General features: G+C 45.2%; 1 protein-coding gene across 2 annotated transcripts in view; it reads left to right on the forward strand.

Moving 5' to 3' along the window:
- EXT2 (exostosin glycosyltransferase 2) overlaps nucleotides 1-21,757 on the forward strand; it is a 90,784-nt gene that overhangs the window by 40,372 nt on the left and 28,655 nt on the right. For both annotated transcript variants that reach the window (XM_088452629.1, XM_088452630.1), the window contains exon 8: nucleotides 12,560-12,691. In XM_088452629.1, coding sequence (XP_088308755.1) covers nucleotides 12,560-12,691 — 132 coding nt within the window. The remainder of the gene's footprint in view (nucleotides 1-12,559; nucleotides 12,692-21,757) is intronic.

Raw genomic sequence — 21,757 nt, forward strand, 5'->3', positions numbered from 1 at the left:
CCACCTACATACGCCTCCTCATGTCACTCAAATTATCAGGCATTCGCTATTTTGCGAGCACATGAATTTCGGCCGCCTGACTGGTTCGCGCATGCGTATAACGATCCGTACGCATGCGCAGTTGGGCAAACATCGCTCGGAGCGAACGAGATGCCGCTTACGAGTGGCTCTGAATCAGGCCCTAAATGCAGACATAAGTAAAGTCCAGATATCGCTTACCCTGATAGAGCGTCTAAGTGGCGCAATAAGGTAGAAATAGGCTGAGGACACATCTCTATCAGGACTGTGCTTTCAGCACTCTACTAACGTCGCGCAGTGGACAGGCATGGCGGTTTGAGTCTGTACAGTGCTTGGAGTCAGTATAGGGAGTACTGCTGGGATGGTCAGGCTTGTGGGCACTGTCGCCCTCTGCTGACCGTACCGCAGGCCGTTCTACAACAGTCCATGGGCCAGGTTCCGTAAGCTGTGAACTTACTGCGGCTTTGTGGGAAGTTTCTCATAGCCGATTCCTATGGAGGTGAGAACAGAAATCGGCTAACGTAATTGGAGATTATACTAGGTGCAACGGGTAGTATTAGGACTAATTGGGGAGAGGTTTGGTATCCGCTGGGAAGAACACCCGTTGTTAGCACTTTTTCCTGTCCAAACCGATAATCCTGCGCGTTCAGTATTCATTTTTGTATCTTTTGACTTCTAGAACTCCACAACGTTCTTCACTGTTTCTCCTTCATTCCACCCCAGCTCCATCATTAACGGTCACCTCCCCATTTCTTACAGATGGCCTAAAGCTGGGTACACACCAGACGATATGTCGTCTGATCCCGCTGATCGGAGCGACATATCGGGTACATCGTCAAGCGAGTACCCATGATATGCGCGCTCCCAAGTCTCGCTACACTGTCCCGATGAGGTCTTACGTGTCGAAAACCTGACAATACGCAGTCGCTGTGATATCACTGGCCCCAACTGTATGAAACCACCAGTCGACACAGCAAGTCTGCCAAGCTGTCACTCACACTCTGCCTGCCCAGTTAGAGCAACATTTACTTCCTAACATAAAAAACTTCTTGCAGAGGAGCAAAAAAGCCCAGGGAACATATCTAGTGCAGTTCAAACCCATTTATTTTATACGTATCATTTCAGCTCCGTAATAGCCAAACTTTGATACATATGAATGTGAAACTCTGGCCTGCCTTTAAATTCGCCATTGAATAGTCCTTTAGATTCTCAGGATATAATAAAAGAAACAGAAAAACATTTAGCAAAAAAATAAAACAATAAGTTTGACCTTGCGTTGCTACTGATTGCTCTTGAAATATAAGTTTCCACTGGAAAGGGCAATGCCCCTCACATCAGGTAAGACAGGAGTGTTGTTCTGACAAGTGAAACAGTATCTGAGGAAAAGAGCAGCATGTGTGGGTCAGGGGCCCCAGCGAGGTGTAAACAGATATGTGATTTATCTGCAGAGCGGCTTCTGCAAACAAGCTTTCATTTGGCCAGTGGATTCTGCTTGAGTAACCTCTAACCCCGCAAGACTCTGAAGTGAAGCAACCGAGGGACCCGCTATCCTTTCAACTCTCCCATCCTGGCCCCGTTGTATCATTTAGGGGTAACGTCTCCGCACGGCGGGGTGCCGACAGCGGGAGAATCTCATACTTTCCTCTCTGCGTGGTGCTTTTTGAGAGATGGTCTTTTTTTTTTTTTTTTTAAATTGTCCCTGGACATTTTTAGCCCCCGAGACATCGGGATTCACAGTTGCAAAGCGCTAACCTCCAACATTATAGGAATACAATCCCTTTTTTAAAGCACCGGCATTTTTCTATAGGCAAATAATTTGCATGGGGAAGGAATGCATTTGTTTTTAAAGGGGGGGGCGTAAACCATAAAAATATGAGTTAATATACTCCTAAAGGATGATGGATTGTATAATGTTTTTTTTTTTTTTTGCATCAATGAGAAAATCATTTAGCGGTTGCTTACTCCATGCTGCCATGTTTCTGGCCCTGGCTTGTGTAAGTCATTACATTGGCATGTTGTCTCTTTAATTTGTTACAGCACAGTCTCTAACTTGTAGGCTGTTTGTGTTGCCTATATCTGCAATCTGTACAGCCCAGCGCCGCTCACGGCGAGAGATCATCACGGCAGGTCTTAGGCATCAAGTGACGCGATGGTGGGAGCGACGACAGTCGGTAAATATTACACGTTTAGCAATATCATGAATAGGAGCCTGTTGCGGAGACTTACATTTGCAGTCATGTCCTCTGCACCTAGCATGGGGAAGCTGCAAGGGCCATTAATAGTGATGATGGCGGCTCTCGCGGCTGGGGGCCATGCGATCGGAAACACGTGTACGACGGACTATAGCGGTATAAAGGCCAGGGACCAGCATCTTTTAATATCTCGAGCAGGACTTTGTTCAGTGAATTCCGTCCTGTTCAGTGCGTATAAGTTTTTATTGCACCTTCTCAAGTTATCTTGAATTCTCTCTTCATGCGTGAAGCACGCCCGGTTCATTGAAGAGGGTGGTCCTGCCTGCGCCCTCCCTTCCCTCAAGCGCTCTTATCTCTGTGCTTGAACTTTCCAGGTAGGGAAGAAAATTGATGGTATTTCATTACTGAGGCTCTGAACACTTGTAGGAAGAAACCTTCATACTGATACTTAAAGTAATCTGTCCAATCCGAAGCTGTATCCCATAGGCAAACGCAGGGGGGGTTTCCGTCTGCCTGGAAACCCCCCCTCCCCAGCCCACACCATGACCACAATAGAAATAGTAGATTGTTACTAGTGCTGCATGTTCTTCTCAGTATCACAAATTAAATAATTACCACCAACTGTGGATCTTTTAACATGTATCAGCCAGTAATAAATAACCTGTGCACCAACTAGAAGATCTGGAAAACATGCACTGTTAGAGATGCACTGCTATAGAGCCCAATATGTACATGTAGGTCCAGGGCAGTGCTAGGTTCTTCTGCTGCTCCTCCAGGCTCCCGGACTTGCTCCAATAGTCTGGAATGGTGCTCACATCCAAAATAAATACATTCAGCTCAGGCAGGATGGCCCTACTGCCGCATCTAATGGCATTATGTGATCACTGGTCCTGTATATGCTGGAATTATTACACACAATATACTTTGTATGATGCATATTAAAGCTGGTTGAGTACTAATTCTGCCCTCTTCATGGACTGGCCACACTCCCTCTAAAATTAAGCATTTGGAAACCCCCCTCTGAAAATCCTGCATTTGCCACTGTATCCCAATGACCTCCAATGGGCAAGGTCATTTACAGGTGGACCTGCGTTACAGAAGTACCGACGCATTTGTGTACATGCAAACGATAGGCCTCACAACCAGAAGAGAATTCTGTTAATTCACAAATACATTGTCTGCCAGAGCACAGTTACTGCTAAATCTGATCTGTCGGTTAAATGCAAGTTGTGTAATATGCTTTATGTTCAGACACCGAACCTGCGCTATTCTGCTACTGGGAGTTTAGAATGAAATATATGGAGGTTATGTATTAGCCCAATTTTCCCCAAAATTTTGCGGAAACTGCCGCCGCCACATGACTATCTCGGGGCCTGATTCAGCAAGGATCGCAAATGCGATTATGCACGGAGACGGCCGATTGTGGTGTACTGCATGGGTATGAATCGCAGCGCACGAAGACTTCACTACGATCGTGACTAAGCAGACCCATCGCAGAGTGATTGACAGGAAGTACCTTTTGGGGGAGGTGACGGGGGAGTGGTCGGTGAAACGCAGGCATGCCAGTGCGTTTTGAACGCCGTTGCAGGGGCATGCATAAATTAGCCACTACGAGGCCATGCGAAGCTTGGGCTTTCAGTCAGTCGTGCGATGACGATTAGCAATCCCTGAGCTTGTGCAAGTGTGCGTGAGGCTGCGATGGTACTCGATGTTACCCGATGGATTCACAGTTTTGCTAAGCATTACGGATGTGTGTAAGCTAAGGTGGGCGTCCTTATGTTGTGCTGAGATCGCAGAGGATTAGCATACTTAAGCAGTGAGACTGCGTACTTAATCGCTATTGCAATCGCACTTGCAATCCTTAAGTTGCGATCCTCAGATTCTAATATGGGAAGCATTTATGACAACAAAAGCGTAGACGTCGTCGTAGTAAATCTCCTATATTCACCGTAACATCTGAATGGGATTCATACGTTTTGTGAACAGTAAATATATACGGACAGAAGAATGCCGATTGTCTGCAAAATGATCTCTTCCCGCCTGTACACCGCCGTTCCCATAGCCCACCATAGAATCACAATGCCGTCAAATTATATCCAGATGTGAAAAGCGTCATCCTGCGCGCTCCTTTTCTCCGACTAGTTTTGCGCACGCACTGAGACTTCTGTACGGGAGAGGACTTGGAAGCCATGGCTTGCTCCTTGGTAAAAACAAAAAGCTAGGGTTTGACTCATCGCCTCATTCAGAGTTGGTTGAAGCGGTCGTACGTGAAAAGGAGCCGGATATGCAAATGATTCCCTCGCAAGTTGCGTCCCTAAGTTCGGATCGGTAGCTGGCCGACCAAGGGGAGGAAGCGGCCAGAATACAAAAAAATACGCCCCCTTCTCGTACGCATTACACGTCATCTCCGGGCATATAAGGATTAATCGAGACCATCAAGAACCATCGGAACTGGTCGTAGAGCTTAAGGTTGACCATACTCTCTTTTAAGCTCTACGATCATGTCAGTGTAAAAACCTCCCATGTCACATGTGCCATGACGCTACTTTGTTAATTATGCACTCCCATAATCCGTATGCACTCCCATAAAACGCCGTTCGCATAATTCGGCACGCCTGCGTTCGGATCTCCACTCCCCAGTTTTCAAGCACCTTCCCCTGTTACCACCCACAAACGCCTCAATCTGTCACTCAAACTACCAACCTGGCTGTATTCAAGGAGAGAGAAATTTCTGATCGTAGCGGCTAGTTTGCGCACGCGCATTGCGAACTTTAAGCATGCGCAGTATAGTGAACATCGGTGGCGTACGACCGTGCGGCCGCTTCGACCGACTCTGAATGAGGTCCTATATCCCGGCATCACTGTATTGCTAAATTGTCTCTCATTGCTGCAAACGTTTCGAACTGCGAATACGTTCCATTATAAATATTCCCTATCATGGGCGGCGGGTAATCTCACCGAAACGGAATTGTAATTATTATTCCAAAAGTATAACACCTGCAGTTTAAATATTCCAATAAAAACTGTGATGTTGAGACGATGATGTTGCGTTACTACCTGGTGAATGTGATCATTCGATAGTTATGATGTAACAAGCAAGTAAGGTCTCCGCAGAACATCAGAGATGTCCACTCGCTGGCCCAACATCGGTCAGTAGAGAACTGGAGGCCCCTGGAACATCAATAAACTATGTCCTCCATAATAGAACGTTTTTTTAATGGTGAAGCTAAAGGAACTGCTGTCTTAGAGGACGTGCCACTGATTAGTGCGGAGGCCCTGCAGTCGTTAGCAAGACTTTCACCAGGGGATTGAATTTAATAAGTAGGAAAGAAAACCACTACGTTCCCTTAGATCTTTCTCAATATTTATTATATGCCTGCACTAGTCTTTGACCCACGCTGCTTTGAGCTGGCGGAGAGAGGGGTGGGGTGATGGCCCAGCGATCCCCACAAAAAAAGAATTAAGAAGGAAAACAGGGCTTATGTAACAGGAGGAATGAGCACCCTGCGTCAGTTTGGGGGCTGCGCTGTCCCCTGGCGACACCGGGAGAGTTAATCACAGCCCCGAAGAAAGAGAGGGGGGGAGAGAAAGCCAAGAGGCAATAAATAACCCGTCTGAGTTATGGTCGGGCTGCATGTAAAACGTCACCTCTGATTTGCCGCTGAATATTTAAAGTGTGCAGCCCTTAATTTAAAACCCAAACCTTTTGCAAGCTTGGGACCGGCCGTGCCAAATTAGGAGCTGCCTAACGAGGCAGGTTTGGGCAGTGATGGATGACTGCTGGCTCAGCGCCAAAGCCGCAGAACGTTTAAAGGGCTACGGAGCTTGAAAACTGTTTATTTTGCGAAAAAAAATAAAAAAAATAGGCTCAGACAAGCGTTTGCGCTGGAGCCTGACAGATGATAGGATAAGGCCATAGTTTTCAGGGTCCACATGTAGCCCACAGGTAAATCCTATCCGGCATTGTGCGTCTATGGAAAATGTATGTTTTTATGCAGTGGTTATACTAATCCTCTTTTACACTTATTAAACTATAAATAAGCAGGGTAATGGCATCATTTATACAGAATAGGGCAAACATTTATATTTTATATTGGATATATGTATATCCTTCAGCTAGTCCCACCGTCTTGCACGTACAGGCTGAACTGCGACCGTCTTCTGTAGTTCTATCTCCTTAGTCCGGAAATGTATTTATTTTATCTTTGCTGATATGTTTTGCTGCCATTCATCCGACTGCAACCACTGAGCAGCATTCAGTGTACGCTACGTTAAACTTATTATTTTAGCCTTTGGATTTCTAATGCCTGTTTGTTAAATCTGTAGTCTGAATACAACGTCTTTGAAATTTCTTTCCTTGCGCTTTTTAAAACTTCTGTATTGTATTTATACTTAAATTTCTGAGGTTAGGCCGCGGCGATTTATACGGTAAGATTCGGTCATCATTCTTTGCCAGTTAGAGTCAATTAAACTTGGTGATTCCAAGAGGGTAGTTAATCGAGAGTACATAAGCCTGGCCTTGGTTATTTGTGGGTTCTATGTACTAAGCCTTGGAGAGAGATAAAGTACCAACCAATCAGCTCCTAACTGGCATTTTCAATCACAGCCTGTAAAGTGACAGGAGCTGACTTGCTGGTATTTTATCTCCATCTGCTTTATCTCTCTCCAAGGCTTAGTAAATAGACCCCTGTATATGCCTAGAGTGCTGGCGATATATAAATAAATGTTAATAATAATAATAATATATTGCTGGATAGACCATATGATGGATATATTCAGTACTTGGAACCAGGGAAACCAGCAGCATCACTCAGGAATAAGTCACCCAGTCTCAGTGATGTCACTGCTTCCTATGACCTGATAGGCTGGAGAATATTAGTACCGCCCTTAAAATGGCTGCCTCCAGTGTAGCAGACTTTTTTTTATTATTTAATCAGTGGGTCTTTTGTTTACACTAGAGCATCTTGTATTGAGATTGGTGCCAATGTAAAGGAACATTTATTGTAAATAATATGTATGTTTTGAAAAACTGTCTGGCGAATAAACAAGTATTCCCATGCTGTGAGCCGTATTCAATTAGAGCGGATCCGCAATACTTTTTCGCCTACATCGCGTCTATTGTAGGCGGAAAAGTATCGCGGCCGTGCGCGATAAACCCCCGCATTCAATATGGAAGTACGCGAAAACGGGACCCGGCGAATCTTGAACAGGCAGAAAGTCCTGTCAGATTTGGGGAAATCAGCCTGACACCCCCCAAAAGATGCTCTGACATGGGGGTTAGCTATGGTACCCCCCGATTTGGCTTGCTGAAGGTATTTGGTGTTATACAAAAACGCTATTTAGCAGCTATTGAGCCCGTTTAATAAGTGATGCAGAATAGTATTCAGGAGGTTTTTTTGCAAAAAATAACTTATCCCAGTAAATTTGGGGACTTGAAAATGGGGGTCAGCATATTTAAAAGTTGCTAAAGTTAAGTTTGAAAAAATCGTGAAAAATCCACCTGCCGCAAGCACCTGCTATGTAAAAAACACCTGGGGCATACTTGGGGACCCCCCCAGAGTCAAGTTTGCTAGTTTTTAACTTTGTCCCCCAACATTTTCTTCTTTCGCCCCCAAATTCAAAGTGATGTTTTGGGGTGTCCTTAAGTGTTTTTTTTTTTTTTAATTTTGACACAGTTGACCTTTGGGGGACTGTCTAAAGGCTGCACGGGGGTTCCCACAACGTTGCACCCCCAAACCCAAAATTCAGCACTTTTTTCCGCCTCCCATTCATAGGCGAAACTTTTCTGCCTAGGTGGAAAGTCTTTCAAATTCAGTGCGGAGTAAAACCAAAACAGGCGAAAATGACGTCATCTGCGAAAAGTTTTCGCTAAAAACGCGCGAAAACTGCTCTTCGCTTCAAATTGAATACGGCCCTATATGTTTGACTGGACATACCGAAAACAACCATGCTATATGCAAACATTACAGGGGTCGTCCAACTTTGGACAGCCCCTGCCATTTAATAACCTCCCCATCACCTTCATGACCACTGTGTATTCCCACCGATCCTGAAGTGCAGCATCAGGGAAGAGAGGAGCTGTCAGCACCCCCGAAATCTTCCCGTGCCAGCATCTGGGAAGAGGCCATGTTATAAATACGCCTCCGTTGTCTTTTTCTGTCTGGCTTCATATTCGCTATATACAGGGACTATAAAAATATTTTACCCTGTCTTTTTTTTTTTTTTTTATCACTTATTCAAACTGGATTTATTCATGAGCTCTGATCAATCTAAAATTATCTTTTACTGTTCAAAAATACTTTTAAAGATTTATTTACAAATAAGTAAATAATAAAAAAACCACAAATTGGTGCAAAAGTATTAATACCCCTGTTTTAATAGTGGTCACGAGTTTATTAAAGGTGCCCATCCACTAGCCGACGGAGAAACGAGAGCACCATTACGACCATGTAATCGTGCAGTGGTTTGTCAGTCTGTGAGGAGCCTGCACTGAACGAGCAGACGTTCAGTGCAGGCTCATCAATCATCTGGCAGCATGCTGAACCTGACGATATCGGAAGGTTATCCAGCATGTTTGCCCAATGATAGATGTCGGAAACGACCAGCGGGCGCAGGCATCGCTGGTCTTTTCCGACTTTAAAGTGCCCGATTTGTCGACAATTTGCAAACGATTGCACGATAACAACGTCGTTATCGTGCAATCGCCGGTCAAAATGTCAAGTGGATGGGCACCTTTACCCCTGCCAGGTTTGCCTATCTGGGTACTGCAATATTCACCCATTCATCTTGCGACATTGCTCTACCTCTGTTGCTGAGAGATACGGTAGCTAGATCTAGATATATATTTATTTATATATATATATATATATTTATTTATTTATATATATATATATTTATTTATATATATTTAATATATATTTATATTTATTTAATATATATATATATTTATTTAATATATATATTTAATATATATATGTGTATATTTAATTAATATATATATATATTTATATATATATATATAAATAAAATATGCCATTTCAATGTGTCTCGCTCAATGCTTTGGGTCATTGTAGCGTTAGAATATAATTCTTTTCGGTCTGGTAATGTGGCAAATTCAGCTTACCGAGATTAATTGCGTGCATTGCCTATAGTGGGGTGGGAGATTCATCTCAGCTTTGTGCATGCTCTTGTTTGCTAGCTCTGGTTTTTTTGTTGTTACTATTCAGCTCCGTGTGTTACAGCTGTATGGTCGCCTCTATAGCTTCCTTTTTACATGTCTATATAAAGATAGCCTTCTGCTATTATCATTCAGCATTAAAGAGTGTGAACAATCCATGTACTGGCAGGAGCATGCTCAGTGTGCTCTGCGGAAACATCCCGTGACATCATCAGGCTGCCAGCTGTCAGCACACTGGCTCTGAATGATCACATGACCTCAATGTCTTAGGAACTTGTGCCCACTCTAACAGCTGGTCTAAATCATGCCTAAAGCATTTAGAACAAAGAGGAAGGGGGGCATTCTTATAGCTTGTTCTCTCAATGATATGTTCTTTAACTACTGTATAATGTAAATGTAATGTCAGATTGGTCTGAACTGCACGGCAGGCGTTAAGCTTTATTTATGAACAAATAGTTCCTTTTCAATGGGGCTTCTCTTATGTTTCTGTTTCCTTATTGCACACACTTTTGTTTGTTTTTGGCTCGCAGTCCTATACACCGTAAACTATTCTTGTTTTGTTTTTTTTGCATTGCAATTAGTAGAACTAAACGATGGTGCATGTATGGTACATGCTACTGACTACATCTCCCGTTGTCTCGTAAATATAGATTTTTTTGTTGTTTTTCATGGATTTTGCAAAGCTTGTAAAGACCATGAAACAACACCACAGAGCAGAGGAATGGTGCTTTGATGGGCTGTTAATCTTTATGGCTTCTCCTGCCTCTCTCTCTATTTTCCCTGTGTACTCTCGTGAAAGATTCCCTCGGGATTTTATGCTCTATCCTAATATCGGACGGTTTACGAGAGCCCTTTCCGTGATTGGCCCAGGGAGCTGTCTCCGCCTGTTCTGCATGACGTCCCATCATTATTGTACCGCTCCCAGTACAATTACAGTCCTTTATAGAGTTCGGGCCATTGTCTTGCTGATTGCAGCACTTCTGATTTTTTTGCGACTGATAAACACTTAGACGCTGGGTTATTTCACGTCCTTTGATTGACAGTCTTGACTAGGAGTGTGATGTTCTATAAAATGGGAGACCGACTGGAAACTGGCTACTTGCAGTAAAGATGCGGATCTTTATTAGGGATTTAGGGGTCTTGCTGGCTTACCCTGTGGGTAGCCGTCTATTTACTCCAATACGATTGTCAGACTAGACTTATTTTGGATATCGCGTACGAATTGTAGCTCTCAGCCTTGCCGGTAAAACATGGAGCCCCCCATTCCTGCGTTCCCCCCCACACACACTCTCGCTCGCCTTCATGTATAATTTCCACAGGGCCATTCTTAAACCCTGGAGGCTGTAAATTAAAACCACTTTATTTGATATTCAGCCTGTCAGGGGGGCCCCCCTCTCCTTCAAACTTTTTGTAACTAAAGAGGCTTGCAGCATGAGGTCAGGGTCCCCGAAGGTATGATGCTTGGCAAAGTGGGATTTCAGGCCCCGGGATTCTGGGAAAGAAAGGATGACTGCTGGAACTCTGGTTACAATGTAATATTCAAACACGCTGATCCGTAAGCAAAACATATTTTATTCTCTCCTTCCGCAGCGGTTAGATAGGAAAGATTTCAGCACATGTCATGTAACGTCTGTGGAAGTGTCAGTCTCTGTGGCCCTGCGTACACCACTGTAACATCCAGAATGGCGATGGGCTCGGGAGAATGTTACCGAGGGGAAAATAAACATGGGACGTAAACATTTCGTGGATCCCCTATAGGATCTCCAGATATACAGATGTTCTCATACACTGGCGTGTCTGCGCCATACAGTGTGAGACTCTGGGCGCAACTGAGAAGCTCCGAGAGGAGTAGCGTTACTTATTTTAAAAAATTTTTTTAGGTTTTGCGTCTAGAGACGAAAAGTGCCGTTTGGAGGTAAGTTTCCGCGGATTCCGACTTTCCGCCTGTTTTCAAAGTATCTTCATATTCAATTTCAGGACGATTTAGCCTAAGCGGGAAGTCAATGCGTTGTAATAGGCCGAAAAGTATCTCCTATGAATAGCAGGTGAAAAAAAGTGCAAAATCGTTATTTTGGGGTACAAACGTGGGGAAACGACTCAAGGTACCTACACACTTGGCGATGTGCTCACGATCCGACATTGTGTCCGATTTCCCCTTGAACTCTCCCCAGCAGCTCCCCGGCAGTCGTGGGCACGATTTGGTGTTAAAAACTATCCAATGTGACAAACGATCTATCGTGCCTCCTAACTATTCCAGTGCATCGTGACTGAGGTTGCCAGATCTGCCCTACAGCACAGCAGCTCTGAAGATGCGATGTTCGACCTGCGGGGGACGCACATCGTGTTCGTGAGTGGACACGCACGATTTGGGGGCATATTTTACACGATTTGTCGTCACGATGCGACGGAATCGGGCAAATCGTGTAAAATATCGCTAAGTGTGTAGGCAGCTTCAGAACCCTTGGGACAGCCCCCCCCAAAGGACAAATCAACCAAAAAATTACCTCAGAACACCCCCCAAAAAAGTACTTTTCGTTTTGGGGGCAAAAAAGTAAAAAGTGGGGGGACAGCTATAAAAACTAGCGAAAAAGACTTCTTGGAGTGCTGTAAGGAGGGACCAAGTGTTTTTGGGATTGCAGGTGCATGTATGAGGGTGGTTTTTCAAGTTTTTTTAAAAGTTCACTTTACAGACATAATATGCTAGCACCCATTTTCAACTACCCCAAATTTGACTGGACTAGTTATTTTCACCAAAAAACACTGCTTAATACCATTATTCACCACTTTTACAAAGACGCTAATAAGCTGCGACTTAAACTACTTAAGTACCCCAAACACTCTTATTACGGTTATCAGTGCAAAGGGGAAGGGGGGATAATTGGATGCATTGCTAAATACAGAACTGTACTGCGTATCACAAAGATGTCTGTTGCAATTGTAGAGACCAGACGGTACGGTGTTTCTTAACTTGCTATTTACTCGGAAAGTGGCTTACAGGTTTGTGAGCTAAACACCTCAGGGATGTCACTGGTTTGGCTGCAGTCTCACGAATCAAGTCACAAAATGGCCGCCCACTCCACGCTGAGTAGGTGACAGGTGTTTCGAGAGATAATTCGGTCACTATTAATTCCAATATAAATGTTTTACTTTTTTTCAATTTTTTGTTTTTCAGGCCCGTTGGTTCTGGGAAGGATATTTCAGGACGATGAAATCCATCGCTTTGACGACGCTCCAGATCATCAACGACAGAATCTACCCGTACGCGGCGAGATCGTATGAAGAGTGGAACGACCCCCTGTCCGTGGTAAGGTTCCTACCTGTAACATTATCCATGTACGCGTATGTAGATGTACGAAGAGAGGTCACTTGATGGAAACCGTGTGTTTGTGGGTGTGTTGCTGCAATCTACAAATGTCAGCAACACACTAAGGGGTGGTGGGGGGAGGGTGGAGGGTATACGGCGGTGAAATCGATTCTGTGGAGATTTTTGGTCCAAATTGGAATAAAATGATACACGTAAAAATGGAACCTGCCTGCTGGTAATTGCAGTTTATGTTTCGGAGTCTGTTGCTTAACTTTGCTTCATGGTTCATTGGTTCATTTAGGACAAGTTCATTCTCTCCTCCACTTTTTATTAAGATGGTTTCCACCCCTAACCATTAATGCATAGTGTGCGGTGAATTCACCAATCTGCGTAGCGTTGTGAGCAATGTCCTCCTTTATATAGACAAATACTTTCTACTTCAAGCATATGTTAAACTTAATCAGTGCGTTTCATTCAGGTTCATATTAGGCATACGTCAAATCCTCATTTGGCCAACTGCATCCCGGCGTCCGTGGGATGTGTGCGCGCAAGGTGTCAGTATAGGATGAAACCTAACATATGGACTTGTAGCTTTATTTTGTTTTCATATTAAACGGTGTAATGTAAGCTTGCAGTTTTTTATTGGCGCACAAGCTTTAATAGCTGCGTTATCCCCATTAGACGGTATATTTTGTCGACATTCATTATGTTGACATGAGAATTATTGACATGCAGTATGTTGTGATTGACAACGTTGATATTTTTCAATGAATATAATGGCGATAAAAAAACATCCCCGGTGGTCTAGCAGTGACTTACCTGGTATGGTGACTCCAGGTATGGTGGGTCTGGTGTCTTCCGGGTCCAGCAGTGGCGTTAGGATGACTTTCGGCAGATCCTGCGTCGCTTCCGGCAGTAAGTATGACTAATCCTAACCGCAACCCTCCCACTAGTGCCAAGTCCTAATCCTCCCCTCCTGTAGCGCAATCCTAACCCTCTCCTGCTGGTCCATGCAGAATGTCAGCATTTCACATGTCGACATTATGCATGTGCCGACATGTTCAATGTCGACATTCACCTGTCACTGAATGGAGCAGACCCAAGTATGAAATGTGCTGATTATGGGAATCCATGATCCCAAATGTTATATATAGTATATAATGTGCATTGTCCATACACATCATTTTGGAATGCTGCGTAATCAGTAACGCTTTATTCCCCAGTCTCTGCAGTCTTAATACTGGGTGTTGCACACTTTTTCTAAGCTCCTTTCAGGGTCCCCGTCTTGTATGTAAAATGTTTTTAAACTAATTAAACCTGATCTTTAATTTTCTATATCGGGGTTCCCCAGGTACCACCAGCAGGTCATGTTTTGAGGATTTCTCTAATCATGCACAGGTGAGTTGATCTATTTTGCTGGATCATTAATTATCCCACCTTGTTCCACAGACAGAAATCTTGAAAACATGACCTGTTGGGGAAAACTTGATGCTTGAGGTTGAGAACCACTGGACTGTAGGACTTGTTGTGGGTAAATGGCCTTCTGCCTTTCCTAATTCTAAGTTGGAATTTCTGACTACACAGGTGTTGGGTAGAAGATGGTGGTTCTTCCCATGTGAAGGGAATTCTCTTCCCCTTAGATTTTTACAAAGCGTGAGGGAAAGATTGTGTCGGTCTGTCGCCATTAATGGGGAGATTGATCAAACCGTGTAAAGAGTACAGTGGAGGTTTTGAACAGAACAGGGTCGGACGTTTGATGAAAAGTGTTCTCCAGCACAGTTTGGTCCGAGCACTGATGGTGGCCGGTTTCCAGCTCGCAGCGTGATTCTCCTCCTTCACCCATCCGATGACGGCACCGTGGCACTTGACCCTCATGATCTGTGTTAGCGTCTTGTCTCGTTACACGGATGTGTTTTGCAGGCATCCAGGCTTTCCTGTACATGGCACACAGTGACTGGGCCTGGTGATGGGATCATCTGATATTTATTATCAGAGGCACAAAAGGACTACTTAGCAGGCCGTGATGTCGCTGTGTGGCGAGGTCACGCTGCCGGGCAGCCGCACCCATGCAGCTCTAGTCTTGTGGCCCCGTAATGGATTGGTGCGTGCTCTGTCTCCCACCATTTATTAATACAGGCGAGAGTATATATAAACAAATGGCTAGGATGTATATTTAAATTAAACAAAAAGTTATTTTCGGGCGGGGGTAAGTAAAACTGTGTGTATAGATGCAGGGGCCTGCGGTGACATGGTGCAATGGGGGAACTTCTGAAGAAACTGATCCTCCCTGGGCAGACGGTGACTTCAGTCGGTAATTATGCAGGAAATCACATGGTCTAGAAGATTCCTGTTTGTGTAGGAATATAATCAATGTAATCTTCATATACCAGAGGTTCAACCATATAAGACAACAGAACAGTATCCGTTTTGGTGTAGGGCAAAATGAAGTTCTCTTCAGCCTCTTTACCCATTGTCTCTCCAAACCTCCCCCCAGTGTCTCTCCAGCCCCCAATGTCTTTCTCATTCCAATCAGCCCCCTTGTATGTCTCCAGCAGCAGCCCCTAGTATCTCTCCAGCCCCCCAGTGCCTTTCCAGCTACAGTCCCTAGTGTCTTCCCAGCCCCCCAGTGCATCTCAAGCTACAGCCCCTAGTGTCTTCCCAGCCCCCCAGTGCCTCTCTAGGCCTTAGTGTCTCTCCAGCTGCTGCCCCTAGTGTGTTTACCAGCCCCCCAGTGTTGCTCCTGCTACAGCCCCCCATTGCCTTTCTAGTTGCAGCCCCTAGTGTCTCCCCAGCCCCCAAGTGCCTCGCCAGCTTCGTGATAGTGAAATTAGATGGTAAGCTCCACTGAAACAGGGTCTGCTGGAATTGAATATGTTGATGCGATTCCTATAAAGGGACAATAATAATTGTCATACTCCGTAGGGCCCCACGAATGGGAGTAGTTGTACTTCATTTTGTCGCCCATAAACGCTAAAGTCTGAAAGTGGCCGAACCTTTTGTCTTGCTTTGCGGGTTCCATTCCCCTGTCCGAGCTCTGATCCGGCCCATTCTCTGCCAGACTGCAAGTAATGCTCTGCTGGCAGGCAGAGGAAATCGTCACGCCTCGGCCAGATAGGGGTTAATCCGGCTCCGCTCATGGCCTTTAACCACCGCAGGATGAGAATCATGCTGACATTCTTTCTCAGAGTATGCTGTGGAAATACATTGTGCATAATTGGAGCAAAACATAAAATAAATCAAGATTTTCCTTTTTTCTAAGGTCTGGTAATTCATAATTGAAACCACATTCGTGGTTGAGGGTTGGTATTTAAGAAAAAGGAGGAGAAGTAAAAAAAAAAAACATCAACATACCAAGAGAATCTAAACTCAGCCGGGTGCTTCATCCGTCATGACGCTATGTTCACAGGGCAGGTTGGCGCTCTCTTGTTTGAGAGGGATGAAAGCGTACACGGAGGTAGGAGGGGCGGCAGTGTGTGTGTAACTTCCATGCCCTTGCTGACAGCTATATGTACTTCTTACATTAGTAAATGGCTGAACAATGATTGCTATCATGAACGGTCTGTCAGACATGGGACATCTAGAACTCCAGCTGTCATTGAACAGTCATCAGTCTGAGGATAATAGAATAATAGTACTTGTTATTAATTTATAGCTGCAGATCAGACTTAGGCAACCGGCGTCTGCGCAGCTGTAGTGGATCTGAAATACTAGTAGTCCCACAACACAGGAGCGAGCCTCAGACGAGAGGGACAAACCCCCTGGCTACCTCGAGCAATGTGCCTGCTGCTGTCCACCTTCTCTTGTCCGTGGTATGCTCGATGTTAATGGCTCCAAAATAGTAGATGTCTTTTGTCCATCCCTGGCCTAAGTTTTACGTGGACTTCCCAGCCTTTATCTTTCATTCAGTGTATGTTAGAAATCAGATGTGTCCACAAACATCCGTCATCAAATCTCGGCCAGTAGCCCCGTTTGGCGTGCCACAGATAATGCGACTAAGCCCCTCCTGCCTCAGAGTTTTGTACTGAACACAGATGTGTCCACATACATATTACCTCCGTGCGCTACAAGTCGCGTTACAAATAACGTGTGGGCGCTGCGCGTCTCTTCATGCAACATTTTACCTTCAAATGAGGTTAATTCGCAAAGCGATGCGAAAAGGGTGCACACGCAGTTCTGCTGATTAAAATGATACGCGGTATGCCTATATTGTGTGTGTGACTGCGGGTGTATCTGCATGCGGAATGCTGTGTCACGGTGTCAGTGGCTGTAACACTGTAACGTAGCATTCCGCATGCTGACACACACAGACACACTATAGGCATGCTGCATATCATTTTAATCAGCAGAAGCTGCTTGTGTCTCGTATTTTTATCGTTTTGTGAATAAGACTAATTTAAAGGTAAAATGTTGCACGAAAAGACGGCGTTTCGCCACTAGAAGGACTGTTTAACGCGCAAGGAAGTATGTGGACACATCTGTATGTGTCTTAGTCGTATCACTAAGGCAACAAAAGTACAATGCGCGGGTACCTTGGACTCTGCCCCTGGCAATTGCGTGCAGCAGTGGTGTGCGATTGAACGCTAACCTGGGGCAAATGGCTGAGGACCGATACGGCCGTGCCGCGCCGGGCATACCGCCACATAATGGTGTCCTTTATGTCAAAAATGCTCATTCTAAGTGCCCAATACGCTATGGAGCTGCAATAAGAATATGAAGAAATAGGTACGCCACAGTAATGGGTTTGTAACTGACCAATTTGCCGGTTACCTTCTGTCAAGCGTCGCCCTTTAAAGCCCCCTCCTTCCAGCCCAGCTGAATTATTGACTATCAAATCGGAGAAGGTCAAGAGGTCTCAGACAGCAGACACACAGGCAGGGGGTCAGCCCTTGACAGCACTTGAAAATAAACCTTAAAAGGCCTATTTGAAAGTGTTTCCTTTACAGGAGCTCTCGTTAACGGGAAGCTTTTAATGGCACGCCTGCGCCGGCTGTCAGAGTGTTAATGATTTTGGCAGCGCTGGCTACGGACCCCTGGTCCTCCTGTCTGTAAGCAAGGCACAGGTCTGCGGCTGCTCTTTCCGGGCACCCTTTCATTTCGGAGCAGGATCCAGTCCATTGTTTCACTCTGGAAGTCTCCTGCCCAGAACACCAGCATCCAATACCCCGACACTCGCTGCGTCCTCGGTGTCCCGTCAGGGTCAGCAGGTGGTATCAGAGACAGCTGCTGGCTCCCTGTGGATGGGATATCTAGCATTTGGGTCGCACCTGTTATTTGCCATGGTCTGTATCCTCTTACTGGGGCACAAGTGCTGGTTTCAACCATGGGTACAATTGTACAGTACTTTACTATCTCCTGGTCAAGGCTCCAAATTGTTTGCAACTCTGAATGCTAGCAGGTACCCAAAGTAACGGGCAGGGTACACACATTAGGCTAATTAGGCTGGGTGTTATACTAGCATATAATTAGCGGGTTATAGTATGCAATGATTATTCACCAATCCAACATGCTGGATAAAAGTAGCATTGTTCGAAGTGCGTTTGGCCGTCATGAATTTCCAACTGAACCTAGACGCTACCCTTAGCTGTTGCACCTTACGTTTGCTTAGCTAAATGCAGCGTCTCAAATCTACGTCTATAAATAGGCCGTCCTGTAAACGGCAGCATATGCCGATGCAAAGGTGTTCTCGTGCGTGCTTGTACTGGTGGAGTCGACTTCATTGCACATCACCACTGATTACATTAAAAGAGAGCAAATGTAGGCATACAGTCTGCTCCATCTGTAGATTACTGTTGTAATGATTTCAAACACACAATTTTTTTTATTTCTTTTTTTTAAGACTATTATTTATATATCTATGTTGGCTCGGTTATCGGAAAAAAAAAAAAAGATGGCGTTAGCAGACCTTCCAGAAACCGCATTCGGCGCTGAACGAGTTAATAATGTGCTGAGACGGAGGGGGGTGCTCTGGGTCACATCATACAGCAAGGTGCTCTGAAGTCTGACTTGTTTATACCATGTTCCACAACAGTATAATTGGTAGTGGCACAGCCTGCTGACTGGTTCCATATGTACAGCCATACTTGTGAATATGCATCAGGGTGAGTCCGTCAATAAACCGGACAATAGAGGCCTTGTGTACGGGGGGAGGTACCAGGGATGTGCCGAATCGCATCCATTTTCAGTCTCTGCTCCTTGCTCCCTGAATCTGAGTGTGGCATGTTGCCCGCTGTACTCTTCCAAAGGGTGCAAGGTCCTATGCATTGGAATATTTCAGAATATAGGGCCATTCTCCATCATCCTGAGCTCTATGAAAGCGGCAGGACTTGTTGGGACTAGATCTCTTTGCTGTTGGTTGGGCGGCTTCGTTAAAGGGATTGCAGCGAGTTTAAAGTGTATTCATCACCTACATTCTGTGGAGTAGGACATTTGTTCATCTGCATTAATATTCAGCCTATCTACTCTCTGGTAACATCATTGAGGCATGAGGCACTTTCATGCCTCATGACTCGGTTATATCAATAGGATTAGTGACTTGATGGTCTGTATTCTAATAACATTTGTTTCACTAGACTATATAGTTCAACAGTTTTAAAATGTGTCCTCATTTGAAGCTCATTTCGCAATCATTCAAACAAAAAAGTGATGATATTCCGAAGTTATCTTCCAGAACCCGCCCTCAGACAACGTTTACTGCCCTGATACACTGGCCATGGTCACCATCTGTCTCCAGCTGGTAAATATAATGTAGGTGCATAATCTGACACCTGACATACACCAGTGGTCGGGAACAGGGGTAAATTACCCCACATGGGGTAAAAATGAAATTCCTGGGGGTAATGGACGGACAGCCGGGCATGCATATGAAATCGTTCTATAATATAGAGTGATTCATATGCATGCCCGGCTGTGCCGCAGGGAGGCTCTAAGCCGGACGCCCACTGAGATGTTATTACCAGCGGGCGCCCGGCTCCTTCCCTGCAGCGCCGCGTTAGCTGGAGGCTGGAGTTCTCTACTGAACTCCAGCTTCCGGCTCTCTCCATGCGCACTATGGGAGAGATGTCATGACGTTTCTCCCATAGTTCCGAGGAGCAGCCGGGCGGACAGGACGGCGGCGGATGCAGGAGCGGGGATTAAGGTAAGTGGTTTTTTTTTGTACAAGTGACACTACTACAGGGGCACTATATGGGGTCACTACTACAGGGGCACTATGGGGGCACTAATACAGGTGCATCATATGGGGGCACTACTACAGGGGCATTATATGGGGTCACTACTACAGGGGCACTATTTGGGGGCACTACTACAGGGGCACTATATGGGGTCACTACTACAGGGGCACTATATGGGGTCACTACTACAGGTGCATCATATGGGGGCACTAATACAGGTGCATCATATGGGGGCACTAATATAGGTGCATTGTATGGGGGCACTACTACAGGGACATTATATGGGGACACTACAGGGACATTATATGGGGGCACTAATACAGGTGCATTATATGGGGGCACTACTACAGGGGCACTATATGGGGTCACTACTACAGGGGCACTATATGGGGGCACTAATACAGGTGCATTATATGGGGGCACTAATACAGGTGCGTTATATGGGGACACTAATACAGGTGCATTATATGGGGCACTACTACAGGGGCATTATATGGGAGCACTAATACAGGTGCATTATATGGGGGCACTACTACAGGGGCTTTATATGGGGGCACTACTATATGATTACGTTCTTTTCAAATCAAGGGGGTAATTTTGGCGTATCTAAATACATTTTGGGGTAAAAGGTAAAAAAGTTCCCTGACCTACATCATTCGGTCCCTCCCTTAGACACCCAGCTCAGTGAAACATGACAGTGGGTTCTGCGGCACAGTCCATATTTGGCGGGGGCAGGGGCAGGCAGTCCCAGGATCGTGTGTTTGTCCAGATTTGCAGGGAGTTGGGGGATATTTTTCCTGCCACTTGCATTGCAGTAGAGTGCCTCCCATTTTTTTCCATACCAAAATGGTATTTCTGTAGGGATGGCCATCGAAAACCGATGGCTGGTAATGGCGACCATCGATGTCCCTGATTCAACAGAATTTTTTTTTTCCCTTGATGCCAGTGTTGCGATTAGTTACCACAAATGCATGCTATTCAGGTTTTAAATAGTTTTCTACGGCACATGCCCATCGATGGTAACTTGCGACGGCCATCCCTAGTAGGATGAAATTAGGTTACTCCCACTATCATGTAGCCACACCCACATCGTGCTGCAGCCACGCCCCTGTGCCCTGATTAGGTATTTACCAATGCTGGGAGTATGGAGGGTGGGAGGTAACTTTCTGAAAACCTTTTCTTTAACTCTTAGGGACATTTTTATATAATCCTAGCAATAATAAAAAAGGGAGTAAAGCTGCAACTAGTCCCATATTTTATTTCCAGTGTTGCAATAAGTATCAGTGTCAGTATGTGGAATTCCAATCTATAGTGTCAGCTCCCTGGATGTGATGTTGGGAGTGAGGAATGCAGAGTGCAATTACCTTCCCCATCTTCCTGGAAACACTGGCAAATTCAGATACAGAATTCAGAAGCTGCTTTTTGTTTTGCTTAGACAAGAAAGTGACTTGGATGTCTGGGAGATTGGAGCTCATCGACACCAGACAGACTACCACCAGCACTGGGCACCACACTGGTTTAGGGTTTCCGTTCATACTCTATACTTGTGTGTGCCCAGGGAACATACATGCTACATGGTATCTCTCAGCTCACGCATTCAACAAACTCAGGCGTTTGTCCCTGCTGTTACCATAACGATCTCTGTATGAGAGTATTATAACAGATCAGTAAGACTAACAGGAGAGCTTGGGCAGGAGATAAAGCGATTGGGGAAGAGAAGGCAAACAGTGGTACTGTAAATGGTGAGCCTTGCACACAGGGCCTGATTCAGAGCCGCTTGTAAGCGGCCGCTCGTTCGCTCCGAGCGATGTTTGCCCAACTGCGCATGCGTACGGATCGTTATACGCATGCGCGAACCAGTCAGTGCGGTCGAAGTTCATGTGCTCGCAAAATAGCG

This window comes from Taudactylus pleione, unplaced genomic scaffold (assembly GCF_031769625.1).
Source record: "Taudactylus pleione unplaced genomic scaffold, aTauple2 ptg000555l, whole genome shotgun sequence".
In the NCBI taxonomy this organism is placed as follows: domain Eukaryota; kingdom Metazoa; phylum Chordata; class Amphibia; order Anura; family Myobatrachidae; genus Taudactylus; species Taudactylus pleione.